General features: G+C 30.4%; 1 protein-coding gene across 2 annotated transcripts; it reads right to left on the bottom strand.

Annotated features, from left to right (window-relative positions):
• Window positions 1-2,044: 2,044 nt before the first annotated feature.
• LOC143243832 (osmotic avoidance abnormal protein 3-like) lies at window positions 2,045-16,870 on the bottom strand. 2 transcript variants are annotated; one of them, XM_076487518.1, is made up of 6 exons: window positions 16,729-16,870; window positions 11,327-11,436; window positions 10,702-10,963; window positions 8,117-8,220; window positions 7,546-7,651; window positions 2,045-5,148 (listed from the first exon to the last, which is right to left on the bottom strand). In XM_076487518.1, exons 1-6 carry the CDS (start codon window positions 16,856-16,858, stop codon window positions 4,883-4,885), a joined length of 978 nt encoding a protein of 325 aa, XP_076343633.1. In that variant the 5' UTR covers window positions 16,859-16,870; the 3' UTR covers window positions 2,045-4,882. The 2 variants fall into 2 exon arrangements, with proteins under 2 accessions (XP_076343633.1, XP_076343634.1); XM_076487519.1 differs by having other exon boundaries at window positions 2,045-2,972.
• Between the last annotated feature and the right edge of the window lie 550 nt (window positions 16,871-17,420).

The raw sequence follows: 17,420 nt of genomic DNA, 5'->3' as shown, positions 1-17,420 counted from the left end.
ATACTAGGGGACCCCTCTTAGAAAATGTAAAAAATTATCTATACAAGATTTGTTGTACATTATAGAAGGAAATATCATTATCAGTTCTGATGACAACCAGTGTCATACAAACATAGGTGACAAGATAAAATGTTCACCATACTCTAATGACAACCAGAGTTATACAAACATTGGTGACAAGATAAAATGTTCACCATACTCTAATGACAACCAGAGTCATACAAACATTGGTGACAAGATAAAATGTTCACCATACTCTAATGACAACCAGAGTTATACAAACATTGGTGACAAGATAAAATGTTCACCATACTCTAATGACAACCAGAGTGATACAAACATTGGTGACAAGATAAAATGTTCACCATACTCTAATGACAACCAGAGTCATACAAACATAAGTGACAAGATAAAATGTTCACCATACTCTAATGACAACCAGTCATACAAACATAGGTGACAAGGTAAAATGTTCACCATACTTTAATGACAACCAGAGTCATACAAACATAGGTGACAAGATGAAATGTTCACCATACTTTGATGACAACTAATCATACAAATGTAGGTGAAAAGATAAAACATTCACCATATTCTAATAACAACCATAGCCATACAAATGTAGGTGACAAGATAAAATGTTCACCATACTCTAATGACAACCAGAGTCATACAAACATAGGTGACAAGATGAAATGTTCACCATACTTTGATGACAACTAATCATACAAATGTAGGTGAAAAGATAAAACATTCACCATATTCTAATAACAACCATAGCCATACAAATGTAGGTGACAAGATAAAATGTTCACCATACTCTAATGACAACCAGAGTCATACAAACATAGGTGACAAGATGAAATGTTCACCATACTTTGATGACAACCAGAGTCATACAAACATAGGTGACATGGTAAAATGTTCACCATATTCTAATAACAACCATAGCCATACAAATGTAGGTGACAAGATAAAATGTTCACCACACTCATATGACAACCAGTCATAGAAACGTAGGTGACAAGATAAAATGTTCACTATACTCAGAGTCATACAAACGTAGGTGACAAGATAAAACGTTCACCATAGCTCCTAGATCATATCATGTTCAGTGAATTCTGGTTTTTGTCCTTACTTTAGTTCCTCAAAGAACCATTAGTTGTCCTTAACATTGTTTCAACTCCTTTTAGCTCCTATAGTTACAGGAACCTAACCCTACCCACACTTTAACCACTGCTTTTATGGTAATATGTTTTATACTTTATGTTCGTATGTGTATATAATTTCGTTAATAGCTTTCATGAAGAAGTGTTCATGTTAGGACTACAGAACTTTCTGATACAATACACATATCATTCTTGTAATTTATAAAAATACATTCCACACAATTCTGTCAAATAACAACATTACCACTTTATTTTTAAATATTTTTACTGAACATAAAAACCTGTCCATGTTTGTTAATATCTCTACCTTTAAAATAATTTTGCTATTCTTGAACAACTACGTGAATATTACATAATATTGTATTGAAAGTTTAACCCAAGACAACCTTGTTGGTTGCTAAACGTTTTTTTTAAGTAATTAAAACTACCCCAGATGTTAAATAGCTAGCTTGGCACAACCTAGAACTACACTTTCCTTTAAATTTATTTAAATTCACCAATAATTTCGTTTATGAGATTCTAACCACTATGGTTATATAACAGGTTGCTCTGTTGTGGAAATGAGAGCTATTTGGGGTGGTAAGGCACTAGTTACAATAAATTTATTTAAAAATTCAGAGTATGTAACATGGCCTTAAGTCTGCTGTTATCCCATGTGAAAATTTAGTTCTAAAGCATTTGTTTATTTTAGTCATTTCTGTTATAATTTCATGCCTTTAAGCCTAAAACTACAAAATGTAAGGTATGTTTGTTTGCTGTTAGGTAGAAAGCTCAACAATGGGGCTATCTAAACTGTGCCCACTTGCTTGAGTGTGGTTGGGCACAAAGTCGTTGAATGTTTATCAGAATAAAATATTTTTAAGGAAAATGCTGGAAAAAAAGTAATTTGATTAAGTTTGTTTCTCAGGTGGTTTCAAACACAAACATTTGGTGAATTATTTCTAGTTATTAATTACTGGTACATTCACAACCATGCTTACAACCTTGTACTCAATTTATTTGAGACCAGTTGAATTAAATAATAAAGTTTTGTACAAAAATCCCTTGTCTAAACATTTACTTTAAGTAAAAACCTTATGATATAGAATGTTTTTCATAGCATTATGTCACGCTTATGCTGTTTTAAAAGGAAAAAACAGCACTGTATAGGTAAACATAAATCTAATTACATCAGAACAATTCTCGTTATTTGTTAAAACTTCACAAAAAACTCAGAAAACTCTATAGTCTAACTTTCCTATATATAACAGTCTCCTTTATTAAACTGTTTGACAATAATTCATTATGAGATTCTAAATTAATAATTTTTGTAATTTTGATATTTTGTGAAATATTAAAAATCTAGTCAGTTAACAAACAGGTAGGATTATTGTAGTAATCATTAGCCAAGAGAAACACAAGATAATTGTAATATGTAATGATGCAGGTGAATACATTTATAAGTTGTTAATAACTGGATTCTAAGATGAGTAAACCCTACAGACTGATAACTAAGAAAAACTACAAAATACAAGAAATATGGTACCAGTAACAGCTGAACATGCATGCATGTTATTAAAATCAGCTATTAGAAAACATACTGGTTTTGCATTCCAGGATAAAATGTTTGAGTGTTTATAGAAAGTATAGCATCTGCAGAAATTTTTCCAGGAGTGGAGGGGGGAGGGTAGGAGGCAAATTGGTATGAAACTCTTAACTGAATAAAACATTTATATGCTGAATGAATAAAGAATTATGTTTCTCATTTTCCAGGGGGAAGCAAACTTCACCCTCAGCAGATGCCCATGACAGAAAGTATATGTTCTGAAAAGACAGAATGGTAGTTAAGCATGTAACATGTTACTTTTGTTTTACTATCTTACAAGTGACAAAAATATTTTTCTAATTAATTCCAATGGGTACATTTAATGAACTACATGACAACACTGATCATATAGTAAAAACCCAATAGAATATAATAAACTATTTCAATATGTTGCAAGTGAATAAATGTCTCACAATAAACTATGTAAAACAGGTGCATTAAACAACATGAAAATGAGACATACAGAAATTAGTTTGTCTTGATAATTTTGTTAAAGCTACTCAAGGAATATCTACACTAACTGTCACTAATTTAGCAGTGACAAACTAGAGGGAAGACAGCTAAACAACACCATCCATTGCTAACTCTTGGACTACACTTTACAAATGAAAAGTCAAATTGAATGCCACATTATAATGCCCCCACAGCCATAAGGGTGAGCACGTTCGGTAATGGGATTTCACCCCATCACCAAAAGATTGCGATTTCAGGGTACCAGCCACTATAAAATAAATTAGATATTACATAAAGTCTAAATATACTAAATACTTAATAAAACTGTGACATACTAAACCTTTAATCTGACTCTAGATAACACAGATGTCACTCTGTATATTATGACACAGTAACAAGAAAACTAAACAGAAACAAAAGTGGCTTAAATAAAGTACAAGTTCTTTTTATTATGTTCTAGCTTTGACCACTTTCCTTCAGACATGCTGTCATAACATATCTGACTAATTACATTAGAAAAATTAACCTGTATAATTTAGCAATGTTAATAACAACTTTGTAAAATAACATTTGCATACAAGAGACTTATTTTCTTCCCCCTTTAAAAGATTTTCTCAGGACAGGTTAAAATACGTTACTTATTACCAGTAGGGTACAAAAGACTTAAGTGTACAGAAATGAGATATTCTTAATAATAAAAAACTAAATTTTTATTTATGTGAGGCATTTCTCGTCTAAAGCCTCATCTATATGATTGGTTGGTGTTATTAAATATATTATGTCCATAAAAGAAAATACTTTAACATCATATGCTTTATGAGCAGCTATCAGTGAGCTTACCACAACAATACAGTTTCTTACACATTTAATATCACATTTCATCTGCTATTTCTTTAGTATGGAATTAAGTCCTTTGATCAGATACGATAATTTATTAGTGGAATTTACATTTGTTCAAACTATTATACAAATTCACCACCCATTTGGGTTTGTTTTCTCCAAATCAAATAATTCACAGAACAAGAAAAGCCTGAATGTTTGTAATACAATATATAAAACAGAAAAAGTTTAGTCAGAAAATATGTCGTAACCATCTTCCATTTCCAGACCTACATTGACAGCAATCCATTTTCATAAATATCACAGTTTAACGGCAGATGTTTAACAAGGATGTTTCTCAAGTCGCAGTATCTATCTGCCTTAACAATAAATTAATACTTTATTTTTAACATAACTGGCCATAAATAAGAAACTCCAAGTGAGGAGACTGAGCAAGTCCTCATGAAAACAAATATATGAAATAACACTAAGATAATGATAAGATTTGTCTTTCCTTTGATATGTGAATAGAGTAGGTTTTGTACATGTAAATTTTGTAAATAAAAGTTGTGCTCTTAAAAGATAAAGTATTTTGATCCTGAGATATTTAATCACAAAAAAATATTAATATTACAAAAATACACGATAATACATGTAATTTCTTTCTTCAGAACACAGTTTCAAGCTCCGCCTGTTGATCAGAACTGGTGTTTATTGTGTTGAAGTTAGCTTATTTTTAACATTCTTATGACTAACATGAAACCTATGCTACTCTGCCTAAAAGATCCTTATACTGACTTCATGGTATTGGAGGCAATACTTTAAATCCCCTAAACTCACTGGGAAATGTTAACTGTCATATAGACCAATCCTGTTCATCATCATTCGTCTTATTTATTCTTCTTCGATCTTTCCTTCCGATTTCTAGGCCACTAGGGAGAGCGTTTAGACGAGTGGGTCTTCGTACTTCTGGGCTTACGGATTCTGACAGCCCGTTTTGTTTGAAAACATTAGATGGTAATGAGGTGGACAGATTATTATTGAGTCTTGTGAACTGAAATCCTCCAAATGCTTCCCTGTTTGAGTTCGAGTTTAGAAAATTAGATACAGGCTCTCGGGTTGCTTGAGAAAAGAGAAAGTTATAATCCAGATTGTAAAACTATTCAATTTTGATAAAAGTAATAACAATGCAACTTTTCCATCTGTCAAAAACATGTATTTTTAAAATTTACCAAAATTTATAATGTATTATTTCTATTTGAGAGAATGAAATTAAGGTATTAATGTTAGTTACATGTAGGAAGTCATTTGAAATGTTGACAGAGTCAACACATATACTGTCAGGAGATCTATTTGTTTACTACCTTAATACGTACACATATCCTGGGGACAATAGAGATGGGCATATAACACAGCTAGTGGTGTGAAATTGGTACTGTATAAGAAAGGTTGATGGGTCTATAACACAGCCAGTGGTTTGAAACTGGTACTAGCTATATTAGAATAAGTGGAAACAGACTGATGCAATGTTTAATACTCCTATCATATTGTCATCAAAATTATAATCTAGTCCTAGTTTGTTTTTGTTCAAGAATTGAAACTTTGAAGAGCATCAGAAAGGAAACAAAGTTTAATGTTTCTACATTTTCTAGTTGTAACTACCACTGTTTTGGAATTGGAAACAAGCAAACAAAATATCTCAGTAAATTTATTAAAAACAGTATTTATAAATGCCTTGAATAAAGTTGAAAAGTGGTCAACATGAAACAATAAAACAATTCCAGACACGCGTGGCTCACAAACTGTTGTATACATCTAAGCGTATTAAATATCAGTAACTATGTTCTACAGAACTAACAAACATTTTAGTAACAAGAAGTTGATAAACAACCTCTAAGTATCTGTTGGTTTTCTTGTTACTGTAGTTACTAGAGACTGGTGATGCTTTAATTATATTTACATCAAGGGAAGTGTTAAAACAGACTTGTTGCAACTGGTGTTATAAACATGAAAGAAGACAGTACCACTAAATCAGTTGAATATTTGTGTGTGGTAATTCTCCTAAACATTAATTGTATTGTTATCCTTACTCATGGAGTACATGCATGATACACGGTGTGAGGTATGGAGTTTTTTAAATTACAGATACCTTAAACAGAGGAACAAATCCTCAACCCTTATAGTGAGACTTATATTGTGCAAAGTTCTTTAAAATTTATATCACAGAAATCAAACACATATAAATACAAGGTAGAAGGAAGTCCATAGTAAACAGTATTTTCATCTGAACATAAAAAAATAAGAAATTATAAAGATGTGTTCTTAAGTTACAGATTTTAACACAAAATCTATTCAGTTGGTCTGTAGGTGTCATATCTGACAGTGACTTACAATCCTATAGCTCCAAACTCTTCATTTATTTTAAGTACAAGAGATACAATGGTGACTGCTTAGTCACATTACATGTAGGAAGGTTCAGTTATACAATGGGTTCTTATTGAACAATTGTTCAAAATACAGGGAACAAAGTACAGGTTTTAGTAAAGGATATTACAAATATACAGTACAACCAGAGTAGGGACAGTAAGATATCCACAGGTCAAAGACACAATGTATGACAAAATTAATAAAACAAGACCAAACATTAATTTTTATCTTAACATATAGACAAACTTTAGCCAAATAAACAAACAAGAAAGAGATTTTATCTTATAAGATATACAAGATCTCTTAACACAACCAATGGGGAAGAAGTCCACTTAGGTGGAGGCTTGAAAACTACCAAATATAAAATAATTTAAATAAGATTGCATATTACATATTTAGTGGTTTATGTAGAAATTACAGGTTTAATGGTTTCTCTTAAGCAATAGAAATTACTAGCAACAAATAGGTAAGAAAATATATGTTGTACATAAACCACTAAAATATTACAATTTCAGATGAATTATTTTGTACTCTATTTTTAAATGGATTATTTTGTACTATATTTTTAAATGGATTATTTTGTACTCTATTTTTAAATGGATTATTTTTACTCGATTATTAAAGAGACTATTTTTTACTCTATACATATGCTCTTGGTAACAAAGTAGAATAACCTCAAAAATAGTAAACAATAACTTGCAGTGTACAGAATGAAATTGCATTATGAATATTTCTCTCTTTTAATATGATACAAACATTTTATGAGAAAATTTAAATTACAGAAAAACTGTGAGTAGTTATACCTGTTTGAAAAACATGATTTAAATTTGAATTAAATGAAAATCTTTCTTATGGTAAAGTTTACTAGAAAATAAATTTAATAAAGTTTTAATGGCTCAGATATTTTCACTCTGAGTTATGTACTACACAAAACTATAGTGCAAACTTATATTATATCGATGACAAATGGCACTAAGGAAACACCATTTAACAGAAGATCACAAAAATACAACAATGAAATATTCTCAAGTAGCCTTTATATGATCAAAAATAACTTATAAAAAGACAGTTTCATTCACTTGTTCCACTTACAGAACACTCTGTTAGCTTCTCTCTGAAATTTGTTGAGTAACTGTTCTTGTCTTCTGGGTTTAAAGTATGAGCCAGCAATGTCTTCCCGTTCTCCTTGCTCTAACTTCTAGCAGAGCAAAACTAACAGTTTTAGCAAAAGCATTTAATACTTAATATCATCTAGGTAAAATTATATGATAAGAACATCCTTCATGTAGATATACTCTGTTTAACTGGGAAGCTAACAAAACATGGAAAACTTAAGGAAAGATAGCAGATAATTAAAACCTGTTTTTTGTTCAGACAAGAGATGATAAATGTTAAGGTTACTCTGAATCTCATGCAGAGATTGATTTGTGAAAATTTCTGTTCATTATAGGATATTACAGCATTCACAAAAATATACCATATACAAAGTATGCAAGCAGAGAGAGAGATATATTAAAACATACCTACATCAACACACCAATATAAACATATATAAAATAAACCTAAAAGATGTTTGAGACATGAGCTAAGTGAAATCTCTATTGATTTATGAAAGACACTTAGATGTAAACATAAATAATTTATGCGACATTTGCAATCTTACTTGTCGAAACTTTTCATCGGATGACTCCTGAAGGTAGCCTGAGTCCATAGGAGTAGGAGCAGAACGAGCACTAGCCAGAGGTAAGTTGCACCCAGGTTGGATACCTTCACGGATTTAAATAAACATTGATTTTAATAAGATTTTCAGCTGAGAAACATGAAAATGGGTTGGTGTGACTTTATCCTTTTTTAAAGTATTGTACACTCTAAACTTAGATAACTTCACACTCAAGCATTAAGAATGAAATGCTCCACATTAGAACATAAAGAATGGAATAATTCACACTAGAACATTAAGAAAGGGATACATCAATCTCAAGCCTTAAGAATGGAATATTTCACACTAAAACATTACACTAGAACATTAGGAACAGAACACTTCACACTAGAACATTAAGGAAGGAATATTTTACATTAGAACATTAAGGATGGAATATTTCACATTAGACCATTAAAAATGGAATACTTCACACCAGAACATTAAGAACAGAATACTTCACAACCAGAACATTAAGAAAAGGATACATCAAACTAGAGCATTAAGAATGGAATATTTCACACCAGAACATTAAAAATGGAATACTTTACACTATAGCATTAAGAATGTAATATTTACACCACAACATTAAAAATGGAATATTTCATACCAGAACATTAAATATGGAATACTTCACAACCAGAACATTAAGAAAGGGATACATCAAACTAGAGCATTAAGAAAGAAATAATTCACACTAGAACATTAAGAATAGAATAATTCACACCAGAACATTAAGAATGGAATATTTCACATCAGAACATTAAGAATTAAATAATTCACACTATAACATTAAGAATAGAATACTTCACACTAGAACATTATAAAAGGAATACTTCACACCAGAACATTAAGAATTAAATAATTCACACTATAACATTAAAAATGGAATAGTTCACTTCAGAACATTAAGAATGGAATATTTACAATAGAACTTTAAGAATGGAATATTTACAATAGAACATTAAGAATGGAAAACTTCATTCTCAGTACCAAAATTACTTTTCAACCAACAAAAACAATTTCCATTCATTTAAGACTACTGTATTTTGTGTGTACTTAAAGTATAGCATAAGTAATCATTCAGAGAATTAAACCTCAAACTACTTGATATTAAATATCCCATTACAATGATTGTGAGTTGGAATCCACTGAATCTTTTATTATTTAAATATAACTATTATTATTACTATGCTGTCTGTGACTTTAAATCTGATATTTCAGTGAGGAACTAGAAAATAAACATTAATAAAACTGTTTTTAATGTAGGTCTGTTCATTATAATATATGGTTATAATTATGGTCTGTTCACTATAATATCTGGTTACAATTATTATGGTCTATTCATGGTAATATGTGGTTATAATTATGGTCTGTTCACTATAACATCTGGTTATAATCATGGTGTATTCACTGTAATATCTGGTTATAATGAAGGTCTGTTTAGTATAATGTCTGGATTTAATCAAGGTCTGTTCATTATAACATCTGGTTTTAACAAAGTCATAAATTTCTTATACTGAAAATGTATTTCTGGTAGGTAGGTCTCTTTGATCACAAGATTAGCTATTTTCATTATATGTTGTCATCTATACATTCATATAAATATCTGGCTGTTAGTAAAGGTCTGTTTGTATGTCTGTTTATGTAGGAAAAGAGGACAGCAAGGTAGACATATATAATACACATCTTAAGTTGTATGTAGATGTTAAGTCATATATAACATATAAGAGGATACTATGTCTCAGTAACAGAACTTATCTTACAAATCTCTAAACATTGTATGACTTCTACTAAAAGTTACAGATTATATTTTGTTTATTAGATGTATTTTATCAGAACTACAAGTTTCAAAGAGTGACTGATTCATGGTGAGAAACGTAAGATCGACTTGGGTTTAGGAAACATATCTTAACTTCCTCCAATGCTCTGATCTAATGCACAAAGAAAGCATCTGCAAATTTTATGTAAAGTTTTATATTGCCTGTTTGTTAATGGTTAACTGATTTTTAAGCCATATGCTGTTCTATTAAATAGGAATTTTTAATGTGATAGCAGGGACTCAATCACATGATTGAAAGATCACTATCATACTTACCTTGAGGGGAAAGCTGAGTTTTTTATAAGCTACTGACATATCACTGTCATACTTACCTGGAGGGAGAAGCTGAGTTTTTTATTAGTTACTGACGGATCACTGTCATACTTACCTGGAGGGAGAAGCTGAGTTTTTTTATTAGTTACTGACAGATCACTGTCATACTTACCTAGAGGGAGAAGCTGAGTTTTTTATAAGTTACTGACAAATCACTGTCATACTTACCTGGAGGGAGAAGCTGAGTTTTTTTATAAGTTACTGACGGATCACTGTCATACTTACCTGGAGGGGGAAGCTGAGTTTTTTTATAAGTTACTGACGGATCACTGTCATACTTACCTGGAGGGGAAGCTGAGTTTTTTATTAGTTACTGACGGATCACTGTCATACTTACCTGGAGGGAGAAGCTGAGTTTTTTTATAAGTTACTGACGGATCACTGTCATACTTACCTGGAGGGGGAAGCCGATTTTTTTCTATAACTAACTCTGGAATGTGCCACTTTTGTAGGTCTTCATCCCAAGAACTGTCCAACTTAATCTTGTCTATGTTTGAGTAATTACAATCCCGTCGAATGCAGGGCTGAACCTTTTCTAAGATTTGCTGTAGTAGCTTGATCTGTTGATCTTGTTTTCTGATTGTTTCTAAATAGTCAGTGCGATCATCTTCAAACTCACTGTGCAAGTCACTAATTTCTCTCTCCAGAGCTTGTATCTAAGTATGACAAAACCATTAACATAGTTGGAAACCTATTGATTTTGCTGGTGTTAAAAAGATATGTTTAGATTTATATACAGTTTTGACATAATAATTGTAAGGAACATTATTTAATGTAACAAAACCCACAATTATATTTTATAAAAAAAACATTTCAAAGAACTCCAAATGAACCAGATCAAACATATACTTTTCTTTCTTAAAATGTTTATATTATTTTGTTTGATTGGCACACAACATGTGTAACATGGAATGTAAATACTTACATAGATTAGTAAAATATAACATAAAAACCTTTACCTTTTACCTTCTTCTATGAGTTACTTCACAACATTTAACATAAGGACCTCTACTTTTTACCTTCTTCTTAGCTTTCTTCACAAGAACAGTTTTTGCTTTCAGTTCGTCATGAATATCATCATACACCTTCATCATAACACCATCATCATCATCCAAGTTAGACAATGTCTCTGAAACACAAATCGTAGAGAAACTTAGACAAAAATTACACAAAATAAAACTATAGAAATCAATCTTTCATAGAGAAACTTTGACAAAAACTACACAAAATAAAACTACATAAATCCATCTTCCACAGAAAAACTTATACAAAAACTACTCAGAAACTTATACAAAAACTATACAAATCCATCTTCAATAGAGAAATTTATACAAAAACTCTACAAATCCATCTTCCATGTAGAAAGTTATTCAATAACTACAAAAAATAAAACTACAAAAATCCATCTTCCATAGAGAAACTTACACAAAAACTACAAAAAATAAAACTGCAGAAATCCATCTTCTAGAGAGAAACTTAGACAGAAAAATATAAATCCATCTTCCATAGAGAAACAACTACAAAAAATAAAACTACAGAAATCCATCTTCCATCGAAAAGCTTACACAAAAAGTATACAAATCCATCTTCTATAGAAAAACATATACACAAAAACTATAAAATAGAAAACTATAGAAATACATCTTCCATTGAGAAACTTCGACAAAAACTATACAAATCCATCTTCTATAGAAAAACATATACACAAAAAATATAAAATATAAAACTACAGAAATCCATCTTCCACAGAGAAACTAAAACAAACACTACCCAAAATAAAACTACAGAAATCCATCTTCCATATAGAAACTTATACAAAAACTACAAAAATTTAACTATAGAATTCATCTTCCATAAAAAAACTTACACAAAACTATACAAATCCATCTTCCATGGAGAAACTTAGACAAAAACTATACAAATCCATCTACCACAGAGAAACTTGCATGAAAACTACAGAAATCCATCTTCCATAGAGAAACTTATACAAAAATTACACAAAATAAAAGTATAGAAATCCATCTTCCATAGACACTTAAACGAAAAGTATAAAATATAAAACTACAGAAATCCATCTTCCATAGAGAAACTTATACTAAAAGTACCAAAAATAAAACTAGGAAAATCCATCTTCCAAAGGGTATTCAGACAAATACTATACAAATGTATCTTCCATAGAAAAACTTAGACAAATACTTCACAAAATACAACTACAGAAATCCATCTTCCATAGAGAAACTTATGCAAAAAACTATACAAATCCATCTAAAAGTACCAAAAATAAAACTAGAAAAATCCATCTTCCAAAGGGAAACTCAGACAAATACTATACAAATGTATCTTCCATAGAAAAACTTAGACAAAAACTTCACAAAATACAACTACAGAAATCCATCTTCCATAGAGAAAGAGAAAAACTATGCAAATCCATCTAAAAGTACCAAAAATAAAACTAGAAAAATCCATCTTCCAAAGGGAAACTCAGACAAATACTATACAAATGTATCTTCCATAGAAAAACTTAGACAAAAACTTCACAAAATACAACTACAGAAATCCATCTTCCATAGAGAAAGAGAAAAACTATGCAAATCCATCTTCCATAGATAAACTTATGCAAAAAACTATACAAATCCATCTTCCATAGAAAAACTTATGCAAAAATATATACAAATTCTTCTTCCATAAACTTATATAAATACTATACAAATACATCTTCCATAGAGCAATTTAGACAAAAACTATACAAATCCATCTTCCATAAAGAAACTTAGATAAAAAATACACAAAATACAACTGCATAAATCCATCTTCCTTCGAGAAACTTAGACAAAAACTATACAAATCCATCTTCCCTAGAAAAACTTACACAAAAACTACAAAAAAATAAAACTACAGAAATCCATCTTCCATAAAGAAACTTGTACAAAAACTACACAAAATAAATCCACCAAAAATCAGCTTTCATATAACATGCTGGTGTAATTCTTGTCATTAACACTGCTGGACCAATGAAAGCTAATGGTACTTATAATGATGTGTCTTTTTATTAAGAACCTTAATTCTAACTAATCTAGGTTTAGATCTTATTTTTTTTTTTGTTATTTAAGCCAGATGGGAATCATCTAGGTTAAGCAAGTTTGATAACGGGGACTCAAAGTTGAAACCGTCAGATTGTGAGTCAAGCACTCCAAGAGCGTAGTCCACCAAGATCTCTTAGTGAGCCATATTAATGAGAAATTATTTTTTATGTTATAACTTGCACACCCGACTACTAGATCCACTGTAGTTAGAAAACTACCATTCTTTGTAAAAGGTTTTATGATGATAAGTGTTTTAATATGTTTTAATGAGTCCCTTGTTGTTCTTAAACATCACATTAACATTCTTTGTGAAATAGTGTTTGAGGTTGAACAAGATTTCTAAGAATGTGTGGCATCAACCATAAAAATTGAAAGATGACTCATTAGTGGACACATTCTTTTACAAGGAGAAATACCCACAATGAGAAATACCCACAATTTGTTATTATTTCTTTTCTTCATCACAACATGAATTTTACTGGTTAGTAAAGGACTGCATGTCAAAACAAAACTGCACAAATTCTAATATATATATACCACCAGGGAATCCATTTCTTAGAAAATAATATTTGAAGATGGTTTTAATGGGTAGTGAGAGACATTTTATTACAAATGTAATTTTATATATTTGGACAAGTTTAAGTCATCGTCAGGTAAAAGCAGTTTACATACACACATGAATATATATATAGTACAAAAAATAGAGATCACACAGCCAGAGACAGCTTAGTAACGGTATCTCAGTACCCAGGGTATTAGTTTAGGTAATGTTTTCTTGTTTAAGTCGATAGTTTCCTTTGTCTATTATTTATTCATGCTTTTAATAAAGTTTCTTTCAATACACATTTCCAGACTATCATGTATATATACAAACTTTTGTGTCTCTATGTGTATGTAAACAGTTTTAAATTAAAATATAATTTAATGGTAGGATTAGTTTGAAGGCATGCTGGACATTCACAACAAATTATTTCTAGGAAAATGATAAAAATTAGCAGACTTTGTCATGCAATGAAAGATAATAACTTCTACCATCTACAAAAAATATTTTTTATGCAGCTCTAACATAAACTAGAACCTAAAGTTCAATAGATGGTTGAAGAATGAATGTTAGAAATGATACACTAAAAACAGAAATTGTTGTAATAAAAACTCAAATCAAAGCCTTTAATTTTTTTTACTTGTTTATAATTGAAATAAAATACATAAACATTTGACAATAGGCAACAATATCAATCAATAATTAACTTACCTACATTCAAATGAAATGGTGGTAGATATATTAAAATAGCCTTTAGTATGATATGTAATACTGACCTTGAAAAAGAATCTGTTGTTAACATTAGTAAAGCTGTTGATGTGCTAATTTATGGAATTGGAGTTTCAATCTCAACAGTATACACACACACATAAGGGCTAGATGGTTAGATCATAGATCAATATAGTTTGATCTATTAGCCAATTGATAGTACCCACTCCATAAACTTTGATTGTCTCTTACATAATGCACTTAAAACTAAAGTAGAAGCTGTCTTCAGTGGCACTATGTTTTGATTTGTTTGTTTGTTCTGTTGGATTTGGCACAAATGTTTGCAGAGGTTATCTGTACCAACCATCCATAATACTGAATTGATAAACTAGAGGGAATGCAGAGATTGAACACCACCCAACATAACCACTCTTGCCACTTGCCAGATCAAATATTGGGACTTGACTGTTACTTTGATAACACATTCATAGCTATTAGGTTGAGGAATAATTCGTGAGCAGTTTTAAATAATTTCATTCAAGCATTACATGCAAGACTATACAATACTTCAATGCATGAACACATTACACCCAAAACATTTATTATGATACTTTATTTCATGTAATACCTAGGTATATAGTATGCATTGTTTTAAACGAAATTGCAAGAAATTAAATGCGAAAAGCAGATGGTGTCGAAAATGCTCGATTTTGTCCACTTGACATTCCATTTAATGAGCTGAAAATGAAAGCAAAAATTAAAGACATGAAAATCAAACACACCATCTATTAGAGCAAAATATTATCTACCAAATGACATGAAATATTTTGCGAAAGCGTTTCATTTACGAATATATTTTTTTAACTTGAAAAAACGCTCACGAATTATTCCTCAACCCAATACAAAGTGTGAATTGAAGTTATTATTATTATATTGGTGATAATAAATGACAAAACCTAGCCCTACCAGTGAACCTGTTGATACAATTTTTGTTACAAAGAGGATGGTTCCAAAGAAATTTCAAAGATATTAGAAATAAGATTAGAAAGTTTAAGATAAAATGTGTGATGTGATTAATTTGTGTTCAAGTTAGGATACAATGTTTAGTAATATTCAACAATTATTTTACTAGCTTATTCAAAACTCTATATACAGTATAAGCTTTATTTAAAAAAGAATAAAGTCCAAATGAATATCCTAAAAGTCTATTACATAAATATTATGATAAAATTGGCAAAATTTAAGAAAAAAAACCTCACCAATTTGTGTTTAAAATTAGGACACTTGTAGCACACTCACTACTACTCAACTTTATTATTAGTTAAACTTATTCAAAACTTAAAACAAAAATAAAATTACATTTCATGATCCAAAATAATATGATAAACCACCATTACAGTTTGAGATTATAACACTGAATTTAGTCTAAACAACGATATGAACAGTCACAATGTTTACATCTAAACTGTCACATAGCATGTACGTTTTACTGTCAAGACTCAAGTGAAACTATAAAGACGATACACCATGAATTTTTAAAAAATAAACAGCAGTTGTTTATATATGCATGAATCATATGAACAAAACACCAACGTCTTATGAATCACATGAACAAAATGCCAACCTCTTATGAATCACATGAACAAAATGCCAACCTCTTATGAATCATATGAACAAAACGCCAACCTCTTATGAATCACATGAACAAAACACCAACGTCTTATGAATCACATGAACAAAATGCCAACCTCTTATGAATCACATGAACAAAACGCCAACCTCTTATGAATCACATGAACAAAACACCAACCTCTTATGAATCACATGAACAAAACGCCAACCTATTTTGAATCACATGAACAAAACGCCAACCTATTATGAATCACATGAACAAAACGCCAACCTATTATGAATCACATGAACAAAACACCAACCTATTATGAATCACATGAACAAAACGCCAACCTCTTATGAATCACATGAACAAAACACCAACCTCTTATGAATCATATGAACAAAACACCAACCTCTTATGAATCACATGAACAAAACACCAACCTCTTATGAATCACATGAACAAAACACCAACCTCTTACACACTTGATCTTTTTCTCAGCATAATTTCTCTTCCTTACTCTTTCTTCTTTCAATCTTTTGTCACTAGCTTTCTCTCCACCAACCATCTGTTCTTGTAACTCATGTAATCTAAAAGCATACATTACAAACCATCAGGTAAAAGTAGTGTGGCTATCCTAAACATAGAAAAATAAAGACAAAATCACATTTAATATAAAGATCCAAAGATACAGTTTTTAATGCAGTATTTATTAATAATATACTTTTTTACAATGTTTCAACTGCTCATATGACCATCATGAGGTCACAGTCTCTGTTTATTGTAAAAATACTAAAAAAAATTGTATCTATAAGTATTTGTTTGAAGTGTATAGTGGGTTTACTCACAACAAAAATCATATTTTATGCAAAAAGTTAAGCTAAAGGTGTCCAGAATAAAATGAAAACAAAAATTTCATGTACTGACAACAAAAGAGATAAGTATTAATGTCTTATCTTAATGTCATGAAGTACATGACTCAAGTAAGATCTTAATATCTTTGATTTTATGGTTAGACAGCAATTGCAGGTACTGAAAAATATAATAAAATGATACTATATATCTATATCTACATGTAGGAACAACCAAGACAGTGGTGCATGAAGTAGTATGCGCACTGTAACGTGTAGGTACTACAAAAGACAGTGTTATCAAAGTAGTGGGTA

Source organism: Tachypleus tridentatus, chromosome 2 (genome assembly GCF_004210375.1).
Source record: "Tachypleus tridentatus isolate NWPU-2018 chromosome 2, ASM421037v1, whole genome shotgun sequence".
In the NCBI taxonomy this organism is placed as follows: domain Eukaryota; kingdom Metazoa; phylum Arthropoda; class Merostomata; order Xiphosura; family Limulidae; genus Tachypleus; species Tachypleus tridentatus.
Note: the sequence above shows the minus strand (reverse complement) of the source record. Positions and strands in the feature narration are given on the sequence as shown.